This window comes from Stegodyphus dumicola, chromosome 5, assembly GCF_044657685.1.
Source record: "Stegodyphus dumicola isolate Sdum_Otavi_A_Nest chromosome 5, ASM4465768v1".
NCBI classification, from domain to species: Eukaryota; Metazoa; Arthropoda; class Arachnida; order Araneae; family Eresidae; genus Stegodyphus; species Stegodyphus dumicola.
The window spans coordinates 106,502,959-106,520,290 of record NC_140772.1 but is presented as its reverse complement, the minus strand read 5'-3'; the positions used below and the strand labels follow the sequence as shown (position 1 = coordinate 106,520,290).

Here is a 17,332-nt window from a genome sequence, read left to right as displayed (position 1 = left end):
CTTAAATGTAAAAGTTATTCAATTAGTCATTCATAAATTAATGAACAACCACTATGTAAAGGTTTATTTTATAAGGTCATTTGTATCTAAAACTCATTGAAGTAACTATATTTTATATAATACTTGCGTTAAAAATTGAATCCACAATTAGCAAATTTGCTAATGCGCATGCAAAAAATCTTTAAATTAATGAAAAATTATCATCAAGATTAAACCAAGATTAGATTATCATCAAGACTTTTCAAAAAACGGTCATGTATGTTATGAAAAACAAACATGAAACCATTAAAATGCATAGAAGTTTTCCATAAAATCAGCTACATACTACTGAGCTTCTTTTCTCTATGAATAACAGTTTCTTAATTTTTAAAACAAATGGTTTACTTGCCACCACTCATTTAAAATACAGAACTCACTAAAATTTTTAATTATATGAAATAGCAACTTTATACTAATATCAGTATTGCTTTTGCTGCTTTTTTTTGTGTCAGCCAAAATAAAATCAGATCATAGAAGTGAGATTTTCTTATGAATTATACCAAAGGGTCATTGTCAAAAGAAGGATAACGCACACAATGCCAAGCAAAAATTAGGTTTACATGAATGATGAATTAAATGAAATGAAAAATAAATGCAAGGTTCTTGTGTCCCCCCCACCCCTTTCAAAAAAACGTCGCAGTAGATTTTAAAAAAAAAAAAAAAATGTGTATTCGTATTATCAATCAAAGGTAGAAAAAAAGCAAGGCCCGAACCTGCAATACAAGTCCCTAGGAAAAGCTGAATTTTCTACTTGAGCGTGTTACCTCCGCGCTAAGGTATATTGTGGGAAAGCATGCATTTCACACTACACATTCAGGAAACTGAAGAAACATTTGGCTACTCTGAAACTAGCGATAATATTTTCTGTAAATATTTTTTTTCAAATACCAACTCCTTTACAAAACCACTCCTGGTGAGGCTTGAATCCAAAATCTTTAACTCAAGAAGCCACCGTTTTATCCACTAAGCAACTAGAGCAACCTTAAATTGATGTAAATATATTTTAAGAGAAATTCAAAATCCGGGATTTTGAAATCCATCACTATTTTCTCGTAAAAATCTATTGCTTTAGATTATTCTGTAAAAATTATCAACCATATATCATTTATGATTGATTATTACGGTTTATAACTGCTAATAAACTTGAGAATTTTCCTTTAAATAATTTATAAAGCTGTTTATTCTATTAGCATGTGCATTTTTTTTTATTATTACCTGAAATTTTTATGAAGATTAGTCCCTTTGACCTTATTCTTAAATCAAGAAGAAATTTTAAAAACGCAATCATTTAAAAACCAGTGTATAAACTGGACTTTTGAAACGAGATGCCTGAAACTGCAAGCGTCAAAAAGTTGAAGTTAAGTCAACTCGCGCAGTCTCTGGCCATCCAGCAAATGCCGCCTCTGAACTCACTCCTGATTGGTTAACACTTTATGCATGAATGCGTTGGTGTGAACACAGGTTTACCCGAATGATGCTCATGTGATACATAATTTGCCAAGAAAGAGATCTGCTTCCAATGCGGTACAAAAGTTGCTTTATAGAGAATTGTCATATGAAATTCACAGACTTTTCCCCGACTTTTCTGATCAAGTTTCGAATTGCCTGATTTTTTAAAGTTTTCCAGGTAGCGTGGTAGCCCTGTTATTAAAGCATCCAGTGACACACCGATATCCACTTTCTGACTGACAAGACTTCAAGCAGTTGCAGCAACCAGCCAAAAATTAATTGAGTACGCTGAGAAATTTTGCCTTAACTTTCTACAGCCATTATCTTGCTGCTACTTTTTCTGACTGCTAAGAGTATCAATGAAATGCCCTTTATCAATGAAATCAAAGTGAATGAGCAGTCAGCATATTTTTTTTTTAAACAGTTAAGTTTTGCAGGAACAGGATCAAAAATCTGCCCGAAAGTAGGCTAATGTCACAATACAGATGCTGACTGAATACATAGCGATCAGCTTTTAGTTTTGCATGAAATAACTATTCATGGTATGCGCTACTAAGTTAGCCAGGATTTACTTAACCATATAACTTATAATAATATAACTTAATGTACTAAAAAGAAGCAGGAAAAAATTAGTAGTTGACATAAAAGGGTCAGATGCCTGATCTCGTCATTGGCATAATATGTGAATAAAACAGAATATGAGATAAAAACGTAAGTTTAATAGAAGTTAAATTAAAATACAGGACACCTCCATTTTAATCGACTAACAATATCAGGGTTATAAATAAAAAATGTAATAAAATAAAAATAGAAAGAGAAAAATTGAGAAATCTCTCTTACAAGAAGATTCCAAAATATATGTATTGATTTAAAACTCACAGATAAGGGAAAATTTTTTCATGTTTTGGTTATACTACTGAACCAGTTTTAATATAACACTTGATGACTTGGTGATTATATAGAGAAATTTATCAACAAATTAATTTCCAAGGATTATTTTAGAAAATTAGGTGAATCTTTGCACATTTTTTTATAGATCTCATTTGTTTATACATGTTTACATCTTAGCAGCCATATGTACATAGTTTTTTTATCCGCATTAATAAAATTAAACTTGAAAAAATTTTTCAGAAGTTGTAAAGCATATTTTATTAAAAATTAGCAACACAACAACCTTGAGTTTGTCACAGATTTATGTCAAGATCTCAATCAATTTCGAGGTCAAGAAGGTACAGGTCCCTCTAAGTCAGCAGCAAAGAAATCTGCAATAATATCTTATTACCCTATATACAAAATCTACTGCAATAAAAATAATCAGGTTCTTTAAAAAGAAAAAAAAAAAAAAAAGAGTGAGAGAGAGAGATTTCTATGCACTAGCTATTACAAGTCATGCGTATATATTTCATATATACTATATAAATTAAGAATTTTAAATTTCTTTATAATTATGCTAATTATAAAGGAAATATTATTTGAATATACAGCATTAACTAAAATAAACTGATAATAAATGAAGTCTTACTCAGAACTTTGCACTTTTTCAAAAAAGTACATGAAAAACTGTTGCCATATTAATGGAGCTGCAGGATGCGACACTGGCATTTCTAATGCTTGCTTCCCCCATCGATATATTGGTAAACTTTCTAAAGGTGGCGGAGATATTTTCAGATAAGCACATGATTTCTAAAAATATAAAAATAAAAAATATATAAAGTTACGTATACTTTTAATTTTTAAAACAATTCATTTTTCACAATACAAAGATACTTAACATTATCTACAAAGATAATATTTATAAAAGTAACCAGTAATTATTTCTAAAAATTTGATTTTCCATAAAATAACTTCACATAGCAAAAGTACAAAACTGAACATTCAATTAAGGGTCAAGATAAAATTATTTCAAGTTTAAGAAATTATTTCAAGTTCAATAAAAGAACAAGATCATTTAATTTAAATTGTTAGCTTATATTTATAGCAATACAGTATTTTACAAATTTTTATATTAAGTTTCATTTTAATAATATCACAAATGGAATTTTAAAAAAATGTTACGCAAGTCTGCAATAATATTTTTTTACACAAATTTATCCATAAAAGAAATTATATAGAAGTGAACTAAAGGAAATATTACATCTGGTAGGCAGACAGTAAAATAAACAGACCTTAAACAGTAAAATAATCCAGTCAAATATTCAATATCCAGCCAATCCTCTGTATTCATGGTGCAATATAATTTTCTGCATTTAAACTGGTATTTTTGTTTTTTAAGATTACAAAATTTATTATAAAATAATAAATACTAATTATTTTCTCCATACCTTTAGTGCTGTTGTTGGAGACATATCAGGTTCTTTAACCATTTCTTCTTGAATTAAGTTCCATAATTCTTCAGATTGTTTTTGCTTACTTTCTGCTAATATAACATACCAAGCTAACCATGGATATTCAGGTAAAGTCAATTTATTTAATAATGAACATTCAACATTACTTGAACCAAACAGCTTGTTCCAAATTGATGGTTGAGGACTTACATTAGAGGTAAGCAGAGGCTATAAATAAAATTTAAAAATTCAAGTTCAATCTAAAAAGCAAATAGTTTGACAAGAACTAGACATTAAAAAGCCAAATAATTCTGCACTCAGATATGTAATATATGACAACAGAAAAGCCCTTTTTTAATCATAATAATGCTGTAAATGTTCATAATTATATTAGATATATATTAAAAATAATATAATATTTAAATTATTAAGAAGAAAATTTACTGGTTTTAAATCTGTCTTATTAAAAAAGTAGTTTTGATCCCATAGTAGCCCGTTCAGCATAATACCTCCCCAGACAAGAACTCCAGGACCACCATTACGGTGTCTTTCCTTGATGTTACTGCGATAAAACCGGGTCCCGACCTCTCTCCAAATCAAAACCCGTTGAGAATCGCTTCTGCTACCAAATCGACTCTCATCCATAAAGAGGACACGACTCCATTGATCAGTTGTCCAGTTTTTGTACTCTCTGCACTACTGTAAACGGTAGCGTCGGTGGGCAACATTCAACGGGAGACAGTGTTCAGGACAGTGGGCGAATAGGCCTCCTTTGTGAAGGCGTCTGGCCACAGTAAATCGTGACACTCGTCGCCCCGTTGCTGTACAGAGTTGCTGAGCAATGGCGCTTGCTGACTGCTGTCGGCCTCTTTTCGCCTGCTGAACAATATATCGGTCATGCCCTGCAGTTGTCGTCCTTGGGCGGCCACCACCAACATTTCTAACAGCTGTACCTGTGGTTTGGAATGCTTTCCAAGCACGTGAAAGGACACTTTTGTTGATTCCGAACTCTGCAGCTACACTGGTGACAGTAAGGCCCTCCTCCGGCTTTCCAATCATTCTTCCACGTGTGAAGTCGTCCAGGTGATTTCTTTTAGCCATATTTCACAAACTGACTTACTGGCACTTGCAGCGAATATATTGAATTGCGTCTCCGTCCTTCCTTTTATTCTACTGTTCAGCTGTACGCACCCACATCACGCGTTTTGTGTGCGCTCACGTCGCCTCTGACGTTTTGTTCCTGATATTTGCATACGCATGACGTTTCTACTGACTTATGTGTTCATTGTACTGATCTCCAGACCTCCTTTTCTGCAATTTCATGGCTATCTGCTAAATTTTTACATTGTTGCTTAAGTTTTGCACACCAGTTTACATTTCTAAAAACAAAGTTATTAACAGATATGTAACAAGTAATTTTATGCCAATTAAACATTATGACATTTCTCAAAAACAAAAAGTACTGTACAGGATACAAAAAAGCACAACTAAAAATACAATCAATCCATTTCCGAAGAGATGAAAAGTTATTGCAATATGCGACGCTCATTAAATGAGTAATAGCTCCTCAGATCCTATCTTATAAAATATAACCAAATTCAGAGGCAACAAACATAGGAAAGCTCTAATTTCTTAGAGATTTTTTGAAATAAAAATCCTCTGAACCCTAACAAACACGAATTTTTAGAGACCTTTTATATTTAAAGTCATCTTAACTTCAATAACTTGAATTTTGGTGTCAAATCAAATATAAAAATGTTATATCATGCAATTATTCAAATGTTTTAATACTCTATGTACTAAACCTTAAAATAAAAAATAAAAAAAAAGCAACCACACAAAAAAAGATGCATATACATAATGGCTTTAGAAACATCCTTTATCAGTAAAAATAATGATGAAAGTGCTCACAATTATTAGCTCAATAAACTGTAAATAAAATGTTAAAATTATTTTAAATTATTTCAGTTTGATAAGTTACTAACAAGAGAGATAAAAATTTGAATGATTTTAAGAATTGCCACTTTTATACTGCTAGGTTGTTAAGTAGTTATAATTGGAACAATACACCAAAGATCTTTTGTGACTCTAAATAGCAAAATTTGGAATTGTTGTTGTTTTCCATGCCATACGGAAGATAAAAGAAAGATCTTATGTTTTGCAATATGGCAGATGTTAGCCAGATCGCACGAATATCAAATATTACATGCATGGTAAAATAATGTAGTGCAATATAATGGTCTGAAAATTTTTAAAAGACTGAGCTAAAGTTGCTTATAGCATCAAATTTACTTTTCCACTTTGAGTTCACTTAGGTGATGACACTCTACTCTTTATAAGGGCAAGAGGTATGATTTAACAACTGTTTTGTCCATTTTTATCTCTATCGAAGCAACTAATCCCTTTGTACTTAAAATTTAATTTCTTTATTTTCCACTTTTTGTTAATATTTTCAATTACACATAATTTTCAACATCATACATGTGTGAACAAACTTTTTCTTGTTTAGAAAGTATTAAGGATAAGGATAGAAATCATTTCCTTTCTGTGGGAGAAATCTGCATATGTATATCAAAATTCAGACCCTAAATTCAACATTTGTGCTTAAAAAAAAAAGTGCAAATTTCACATTCATATTTGTTATAAAATGTTAAATGAAAGAAATTTATTATTTATCTATATCTTATTATATTTAGAATTATACGAACTGAATGTTTAAAAAAAATATTACATAGATGCTGGGGTTCCCTAAAACTTGAACATTATCAAAAGGGTTCATAAGAGGGAAAAGGTTAGGAAACATTGCTCTAATTGATAATGTTTTACAATTTATATGCCAAAAGAATACATAAAGGTAAGTTAGAAGTTTCAAATACTAAAAGAATCAAAAGAAGTAATATGTCAATGTAAAATTAAAATTAATCAAAACAGCAGTCTTACATTTGGTATAGATTTTAATGAGAACTTTATCAATTTCAATAATGGTCCCTCAAAAAGAATATTTTTTGGGGGTAAAAGTGACAGTATTTATACAAAAAAAAAAAAAAAAAGGTATAAATACATTTGTCCTTCCACTCTTCTTTGCGGACTATTTTTTAACTTGATGAAAAATTACCTTTGCCTGATCACCTTCATAACTTGAAGCAGAATTTTTTGCTCCTGACAAAGAAGAACATGAACTTGATTGTCCTCAAAATCGACAGAGTTTTGATTAAAATCTATGCCAAACATAAGGTTGTCATTTGCATGATTTTACACTAAAATTATGTTGTTAATAGCAAGGCTTTTGTTAAGTGTTCTGCTTCCTGGTGCAATTTCCACAGCTCTTAAAATTTTATTACTCAGTGGCTTCCCAAACTTTAAAAATTCTGTTGCTTGGTGCAACTACAAAGATTATGCCATCAGCCCTGGTTATTATCTTCCTGAGGTTGTAGAGACATTAAGTATTTTTTAAAAGCAGGAGAGATGAAAAATGAGCAATGCTCTTACCGGGATTTGAGCCATGGACCTCTCGAATACACGTCAAGTGTGCTGACCACTACACCATGAAAGCATGCTACGAAGGCAGGAAAAATACCTAATATACTCCCTATTTTTAAAGGGTGATTGGGGATTAAGTGAACCTATTGCCAAATCCTGGTGTAGAGAATCATCATCCACCACCTTTTTTAGTTCGGGCTGTAGACATTAAGTATTTTCTGAAAGCAGGAGATATGAAAAATGAGCAATGCCCTCGCCAGGACTCAAACCAGTCTGCAGAATCTATGAATTTTTCAACATTTTCCACAAACATATGTACCATTGGTTTCCTTAAACAAGTTGCAGAAACAGAATCTTCCTTGGTAAACATGTCTTCATTGCTACATTGGCTTTTTCCATCATCAACTACAATCCTATCCATTTTTCATGCAAGTGGTTTTTCTTGCACTGGGTGATCGGTTTCAACTTCCTGTATTGCTTGAATGCTTTTTACTATTTTTCCAGCTACTTCTCAATCTGCATATCTTGTGAAATATCTTGACATAGGGAAGATGTAAGACCAATCTCAGATATGCAACAAAGCTTCATATGATGTTTTTCTGATATCAGAATGTGCCCTATTCTTCATAAGTTGAATAAAATGTAGTCCCTCCTTCCAACAGTCAGTATTTTTTATACTGCCTTTAAGTACTTAAAATATTCTCAATAGCCTAATTAGCTCTTTTGACATTAACTTAACAACTTTGTGATTGGTAAGGCTTACCATAGACAATTTTCATTGTTGGCCAATATTCCTTCAAGCTGCTCAGCATATTACTTGTAAATTCCCTATCACTGTCACACTTTAGAATAAATGGTGCCCAAAACAATAAAAATGCATCCAATAAATTATAAGCAATTACTTCAACTTGCTTTGAAATCAGGAGCTCTGAAAACCATGACTTATGTCCACTGATCTTGTTACACATGTATAAATTTTTATTCTCTGCCAGGATGGGACTGAGAATCAATGAAACTGACCTCATAATGGGAATTAAATTTGGGGGGGGGAATGACCTCATAATGGGAATTAAATACATTTCAATAAAAGGTTAGCATTTTCCTATTAATATCTTTCTAATAAACAATTTTTAAAAATGAGAAATGGTGATCAAATAACATCTTTTGAAAGCATGCAAAATTTTATGTTAAACAGTTTATTCATTTTAAGACATATGAAACTATACATATACTTTTCTACAATCAAAAATTCTAGTTATATAAAAATTTGTTAAATGTTTTCATAGTTCAACCTACAATCATAATTTTCCAGCCAGGTTGAGATGAAATATGAATGAAGAAAGATACAAGACAAAACATTTTACATTAAAAAAAGATTTACAAGAAGTAAAATTTTTAACCCTCTCACTGCATATCCCACAATTTCCACGGGCAACATAAAAGTAGCAAAATTTGCGCAATTTCCGCGGGGATGAAATTTTGCCATCTATTTAACTGTGCAACTCTCTCTTTCCCCATTCAAGGTTTCCTTTTGGCTTTTCTGTGATGTTTAATTGTTTATTTAGATGTGGCCTAACAGATGGCATTAGTTGTACACATTTCTGAAAAATATACAAGAATATGTAATGCAGCATTTTGCACGCGCTTTTCAGAGCTCAAAGATGTCTGGCAGGAAGCGTTTCACGAGTGATATAACCTATATTCCTAACGATATTTCCAACACTGATAGTAATTCTGACTCTGATTTCAAGTATATTGAAGATAGTTATAGCAAAACTGAAGAGAATTTCTCGGATTCCTCTGCAGATAGTGATGAATCTGAAAATGCCATTTCTATTGAAAACGTTCGACAGTGGTGCAAAATTGATATGCAAAATATTACATTATGCAAATATTTTCATTAGTATATATGTTTTACCTTTGTATTTTATACAATAAATCATAGTTTAAACAATATTAATTTTCAAAATTTTCCTTTGATATCATTATTCTTCAATTTCAGTATTCTGACAACCTTTTTCTATGATCTAATTTTATATTGAAAAAAAACTCTTTTACAAAAAATTTTTGTACAGGGTTCGTAGCCACATTTTAGTTAAAAAAAAAAGCACCTATAAGCATTTTTCAAGCACATTTTAAGGAAAAAATTAAGCACATGTTTAATTACATTATACACAACTGCATAACCTTAAAAGAAAAATTAAACTTGCAATTTAAATTATGAGAAATTCAGTATTTATTAAGGGAGAATAAGCATTACTCAACCATAGAAAAAAATCACTTTTTTTTTTTTTTTTTTTTTTAAATAACAGTTAAATTTACAGAACTAGTTTACAATGAGAGAAAAAAAAACTATGTAGAATTAAATTATATTACAAGATTTAATGATAAAATTTCAGTTCAAAATAGAGAAAATAAGTAATAAGCCATATTTATTATATTTGCTTGGCACCTAAAAATAAATATAATTTATTTTTCCACTCATATTAATATTTAAATAATTTAACTTAAATCAAAATTCTGAACATTTTCTAAATTTTCATTGTATAACAGTTTTCCCTTAACAGATATTGCAAGCAAAGTAATTTAAGTAAAAATAAATAAAAAAAGGAACTTTTCTGAAATCAGAAGATGGGAAATTGCTTCATGCAGTCATCCTTTAACAGTAAAAGCTTAACTAACCGGGATACTTGGAAATTGCCAAATATCTGAAAATTCCGGATAGTCGAGCATAACAGGTAAAATAGGAAGGAGGGGGTAGATTGTAGCTGTTCTTTAGATTTTTCGGCTAACTAATACTTTAGACATTTCGATATGTACATCATATAAAAAATAGCCCAATGGAACTGAAAAATAATCTGCTTAGCAAGTACAATAAAACTCTTTTATCTCTGTGAAATATTGCAAATGTTATTGTGCAATATGTGAGCCTTAATTCTTCCACAGCACGTGATATTATGCAATCGGAATTGACAGCTGCCAGTATTCGGAGAATAGATAACTAAATAATGGAAAACGCCCCTTTGCTCCATCATGCACCCATGTGGCATATTTATCATTGAACAGGACACGTCGCCTGCCATATTCATATTGATAAATAAACAGATTTACCAATCTGAGGTGATTTTCATTCTAATTTTAAATAGATTACTTTAAATTTCCGGAATAGAATCATTCTTTGCTTGGGTTGCTAGGCCGCAGAACTTTTAATCCTATTCAAGCCAGGTTGGAAAGTGACCCCCCCCCCCCCAAAAAAAAAAGAAAAAAAAGAAAAAGTTCATTGCTTGCTTTGCTGCAAACTGTAATGGTTTCAATATTTGAGATTTTGTGGAGAAAGGGGAAAACCCCCAACTTCAGTACTGTATAATGCATTGGCCGAAAAAAAAATCTATTTGATTATTTTTACTGTATTTATGACATTCCGAATATTATCCCTTAGAAAACTAAACTATGTTAAAACACACTTGGCCATTTTTGAAGTTTATCTATACTTCAGCAGTTACTGCAAATATATTATTATAAATATTCATACATATGCTCATAAATAAGCATACCGATCAATAATAAACATGAATATGAACTGACCACACGGAATGAGAATGTAAATTATTAAAATCTTGGTAGAAATTCAAACATGTGTAGTATTGGGTGGGAGCAAAAGAATACGGAATGTATCAGAATTTTCTATCCCTTTCGCAATTCTTTGACTAATAGAACGACGTGCACCTGTCTGTACTCGGGCGCACCAAAGGTATGTTAATGTGGAGAAAGGGGCGAAAAGCTATTTCTGGGAGTATGATTCACCATCTGATATTCCATATAAGGAATAAAAGTTTTTTAGGTACTTTTCCGTTTTGCCAGCGAAGACGATAAAGTCGCCAATAATGGTACAACTGATGCAAAACGGAATATCCTCGCGGGTAACTTTTTACGCATCATTTCCATCTTATCCGATCGATTGTTTCTTTTAATACTGGCATACAATTACATAGACTTTTTATCAGGTAGTTCAATTTTATGCTCTAAGGGCATTCGCAGAAATTAAGTCAATTAGGATGCAATCACATCGCTCACCTGAAGTCGAAAATATAGAAAAGGCAAAGTCAAGGGTTAAATTCATCAATTCTAATGAGAATGGATTAGCGAAGTAAAGCACTAAGGTTTTACACAATTTCTGAGTAAGCTATTCATACGAACTGAAATAATTCTTGCATTCCAAATTAAGATTTAACTTGAAATTAATGTAGATAATTACTAAGAGAATTAGATTTTTTTATAGCGTAGTTTACGCCAGATGAAATCACTTAGGGTCATGTGATATGAACCGGCGAATCAAGATGTTGAACCATGAAAGCATAGTAAATTCTTAAATTAATGTCTTTTTACAAATTTTTGGTCTTTATTTATTGGCTTTTTATAAAATTTAAATGATATTAAAATGTTTATGCCTTTAAAATAAAAAAATCTTAGAACTAAAATTTTTTATGTGTATACTGTATGTTGTCGCCAGTAAAGTCTGCTTGGCGAGATTTGTGCAGGCGAAACGGATAAGTACCAGGAAAAAATGTCTGTTCGTTAAAAAAAAAAAAAAAAAAAAAAAACACTAACAGCAAAGAATAAGCACTAAAAACAAAAAATTAAATGCTTTAGAGAAAAAGTAAGCACCTATAAGGGCTTTTATATTTTATTTTTAAATATAAGGACTTTTAAGCACTTGTAAGGACTGCTACGAACCCTGTTGTATATTTTAACTCTAAAATATATGTAGATTTGAAATATGCAAAAAAAAAAAAAAAAAAAAAAAAATACGCAATTTTTGAACCTATTTTGATAAAAAAAAAAAGTATGCGGTGAGAGGGTTAATGGAATTATTTGATCAAATTAATAGACAGAGAGAAGGACAGAAAAGAATAATATACTATACTGCTATCCATTAGGAAAATTTATAAAATTTTTATAGACTGCAACTTACATTGCATAATGACTGCAAGAGATCAAAAACGGTATTCCTTGTATGTGAATTCAATAAAGAAATTCTAGCAACAATATCCAACAGGAAGTGAACTTGGTTTGCAGAGTCTCGAAATCTGTAACTAACATTTCCTGTCATTTGAATGTTTAACACCTTCAATAGCAGTTTAATCCACAGCTTAATCAAAGGTCCAGCACATTCAACAATTAGCTCTGAAGCTTGATAAAGCTGATGCTGTTAAAATATTTTTCATTTTATACTTTAGCAAACACAGATACATACACATTATTTTTCAAAACTGGAAAACATTCATATAATTATTATATTGTCTATGCTTTTTTATATTAAAATAGACAGAAAATTTAATACTCACAAGTTAAATATACAGTTTTACAATAATTAAATATACAATATAAGTTATATTAAAAGAGTTCAGTATTTTCTTCACAGACTTTAAAATACTTTCACAGACTTCAATTTACTTTCAAAGACTTAATAAACAAAACTACACAAATCTGTGCAAGATCAATATAAGAGAAACAACATTTTGGTAACTTACACACTTTACATTTACCTTATTTTTGAATTTCATGTAGCTTTTAATTTCTTGAATTTTTATTTCCTCAACTGAGTTATTCTAAACTATTTTTTCTAGTTTATCCAGAAAGCCTTTTGTAGCATTTTCATCTGCTGATGCTACTTCATGTTATAACTGAAAATTTTTGTTTTTATTACTTTTAACTTTAAATTCATGGTGCCGGACACACTAACTCAAAAATCAAAGATCAAATAATTCACATTCAAAATATAATTCATAATATTCATATATCATTTCGACATTCTTATAAACATTCGTATATCATATCTATCAATCAATCGTATAGTGGTAGTACAATTTAACTTTTAGGTTTGCGTTGTGAGTAACCTATGCCAAGGAAAAATCAATAACCCCAAATTCAATTAAACTCCATGTTTCTTAAAAGCCTTCCGGCTCAAACAAATGGAAAGACATGACAGACCACAGTAAAATATGCACTAAATTGAACAAAAGAAACATAGTATATATAACAAACACATATTAATAATTGAAATTCGCGACATAACATATTCCCCCACGCACCAGGGAAAAAAATTTTGAGCATCAAAATTTTTTTCCAAAACAAAACAGCATTTCAAAATAGTACCAAGTTAAGTACCATACAAATAATCAACTCAAAACTAGTTGTCATGGAGAGCAGTGATAAATAAAAAAATTAAAAATTTACTTACAAAGCATTAAGTTTAACAAATTAAATTCAAAATCTAAATGCAACTCATATAACCAATTAAACAGCAGCAGGAGTGAAGTGTCATAAAATCGATTTGCAAAAACAAGTTAATATAAGTACAAAAAACAAAAAAAAAAAATCACAAGTGAGGGAAAATTACACCTTAACAATTCAATCAACCAACAGTGACAAAAAAATCCTAAAAGAATTAAACACTGAACTGAACGAGAAGCTGAAACAAACGGAGAACACCCCCAGGAACGGAAAAGAGCAACTTGACCAAAAAAAAAAATTAAGCCGAAAGAAACTAGAGTGCATCTAGAAGCAAAAGGGGGAAAAAAATTTAGATAAACTTACTTGAAACAAGGAAATTAAAATTCGGACCAGCCGAAAAAATCCTTAAACGCAAAACACTATTGAGTCAAGAACTCGAAACCGAAACTAAAAGAAATTCACCAAATGCAAACAACTCCTCGACCAAACCAGTTGTAAAATACTGAGAAAAACCTTTAACTATTCTTTCCAGAAAACAAACTAATTAATTTTAATCTTAAAAAAAATGGAATTCAAATTCATAAGCAGCAATAAATGTTCACAGAATTCACAAACTAGATAGAAAATGAATTACTCAAACTCAGAAAAGCTAAACAAGAAACTTCACTCCCGCTGAAAACTAACCTCCAAAAAAAAATTCAATCAATCCCTAAGTAAACTATCACTGGTCCCACGCAACTTTACAAATCTAACCAAAATTAACTTTAAGAAACAAACATTTCAGATTTTTCCAAAATAAATTCAAAAATCAAGCTTTTAACTCAATTCTATTATGCACAAATTCCATAAAATCTATTAACACACTTCAAGAAGTTTAAAAAAAATTACTATTTCTCGAACACAAAAATACTGCTCTGACATTAAATCAATTAATTAAAATTAGAAATCTACAAAGTAATTATTTAAAATGCAATAGCAAAATCAACTCATTAACGCAAATGCTATTCTCACCAAAACTTTAAACTAAATGATAAATGGATCAAATATCTAGGTGAGCGCAAAAATATTTTTCATCATTTATAATCAAAAAAATGTAATATGCATACACATAAAAACAAAATAGAAATCAAATATAAAATAATACTCAAATAATATACACAAAAATTATTCTAGTGGTCTGCCAGTCGCGAGGTCACGGCACCAATGTTATAACTGAAAATTTTTGTTTTTATTACTTTTAACTTTAAATTCATGGTGCCGGACATACTAACTCAAAAATCAAAGATCAAATAATTCACATTCAAAATCTAATTCATAATATTCATATATCATTTCGACATTCTTATAAACATATATCATTTCGACATTCTTATAAACATTCGTATATCATATCTATCAATCAATCGTATAGTGGTAGTACAATTTAACTTTTAGGTTTGCGTTGTGAGTAACCTATGCCAAGGAAAAATCAATAACCCCAAATTCAATTAAACTCCATGTTTCTTAAAAGCCTTCCGGCTCAAACAAATGGAGGGACATGACAGACCACAGTAAAATATGCACTAAATTGAACAAAAGAAACATAGTATATATAACAAACACATATTAATAATTGAAATTCGCAACATAACATTCTCCTTTTACTTTTATATTGTGAAATACATGCCTTTTTAGAAACCTGTCAGCCATCCCTCTCACTTGCATTAAATTTGTTTTTCGTTGCCTCAAGACTTTACAATTCCTGAAGTTGGTTGTGCTTTCTCTTTTATAATTTTCAATCAATAGGTATTCCTTCCTTCAATAAATCTCCTATCCAAAACACCATGTACTTTTCCATTTTCTCTAAGATAGGATTTCGACTATAAGATGTTTGGAACTGAGTTTTGATCCAGAAATGATTTATTGTGGCATGGAATTCTCATTTTTTCTAACTTTCTTATAGTTGCTTCATTTAAACCAACAGTTTTGCCAACACATGTGGTACCTTAGACTCTCTTTAGACAGTCTAAGATTTTTATTTTAGTCTAACCAAAACTGCTTGTCTCTTCAGAATATTTTGATTTTGTTTAGGCATTTTATTAATAAGGGTACTAGAACTTTTCTAAACCAAAAATTTAACACAATATTACCTTTTTCAGCAGTAAAAAATTATCATTAATATAAATTATTCTGGAAATTGCACCATAGCATTAAAAAATACTTTAGTTTGAATATCAGCCACTGGAATACAAAGTAAGCAAGCCATGAAGTCAAAGAACCTCTATGTAAAGAAGGAAAGGTTGCATAGACGTAATGTTAACCAGTTTCCTTATGGTCCCGCTATATTCTCATCACCAAATTGCCATGTGTACAAATTGACAAAAATATGACATGAAACCAAATTCATGAAAAACCAAACCATTAATAGGACTTATTCTTTTCAAATTAATTCATTCAATCAAACCATTAATAGGACTCATTCTTTGACAAAGTTTTTGCAATAATTTGAACACAGATTGAAGCTTACTTAGGAAGAAATTAGCAATTCAGTGACATTTTACTTTCACTTGTTGTTGATTGATCCATATCGCAGTTTTGTCAGTTATTTAATTTACGTCGATTCGATGGGGGGGGAATATGTCAGAAGTTTCAACTCGATAAACATGACCTTCGTCACCTGCTCGACAGCTATTTCACACATGTGCATAAGGCTGAATGCATGCCTCTCTTCGGTATAGCGAAGCCATTCCTGCTTTGGTGAAACTTTCGTTCTTAACATTACAAATTCTTTGTCGAAGTAAATCAAGTCACTAATACTAACTTCTGATCACATTGTCAAAACCAGAATTTAAAAAAAATTATTGGGGGGGGATGGATTCATGCTAGAACAAAAAATTCTTGTCAAAAAGCAAATTTGTTTCTGTTGATGAACAGAGTTATTTTAAAATTGTGTAAAAAAAGAGTTGGGTGTATGTCATTCTATAAACCATGTTCTCCACTGCATCAACAGTTTCTACATTATAACACATATGTATGTATGTATATGCATGTGTGTATTAAGACTAAGTATAAATAAATTTTTAGAAAAATAAATACAGAAATAAATGTGAAATCATCATTAAAAAAAAAACTGAAAGTTGGAAAATATTATTTTATTCTTCATGAGAAATATTTTAACGTGATGATCTTGATTTCTTTTTCTTTGATTGAAAATACATAAAATGTTTTATTACATGATTAATATTAGAAGATAATAAATTTGTTCAAAGCAAACTTGTGTATTATTATATCTTACTTTTCTATGCAAAAAACACTGAAGTGACTAATACATAGCACTAAAAGTTTTACTATAAATAAACTGAAAAATACCCTTTTAAATGTAATTAAACCTAATATGTTTTAATCTAGCACTACATAATTCTGTAATATAATTATAGTTACAGTGAACCTTCTCTAAAATGACCAGCAGCAATTTCATATTAGTTTGATCTTCTGTGAAGATAGTTCCTTTAAGAGTAATGTTCATTACTAGTTTTTCTCAAATCACGAATCACAAATGTTCTCAACTTCAGTAAAAATCTCAAAAAAAAAAAAAAAAAAAAAAAAAAAACTTTTCAGATTGCAAACATAATCTTCGATTACAAACATTTAAGTCCGCAAAAATGACTTTCAAAGGTGGTTTGGGGTAGCTAAAATGATTGAGCAATGGAATTGTGATTATATCTCTTCTGATAAAGGAAATGATACAAAAGCATTCTTCCCAACTATTTTTGAAAGACTGAAAAGCAAGAACTTATTGCTCAACTTTAAAGTTGCGCAAACTTACG

At 30.4% G+C, this 17,332-nt stretch overlaps 1 protein-coding gene across 2 annotated transcripts in view; it reads right to left on the bottom strand.

Annotated features, from left to right (window-relative positions):
* The window catches only part of Epg5 (ectopic P-granules autophagy protein 5), a 342,575-nt gene that overhangs the window by 142,385 nt on the left and 182,858 nt on the right, over positions 1 to 17,332 (bottom strand). For both annotated transcript variants that reach the window (XM_085816957.1, XM_085816958.1), the window contains exons 21-23: positions 12,265 to 12,498; positions 3,810 to 4,040; positions 3,011 to 3,171 (exon numbers count right to left, since the gene is read on the bottom strand). In XM_085816957.1, the coding sequence (XP_085673083.1) occupies positions 3,011 to 3,171; positions 3,810 to 4,040; positions 12,265 to 12,498 (626 nt within the window). The remainder of the gene's footprint in view (positions 1 to 3,010; positions 3,172 to 3,809; positions 4,041 to 12,264; positions 12,499 to 17,332) is intronic.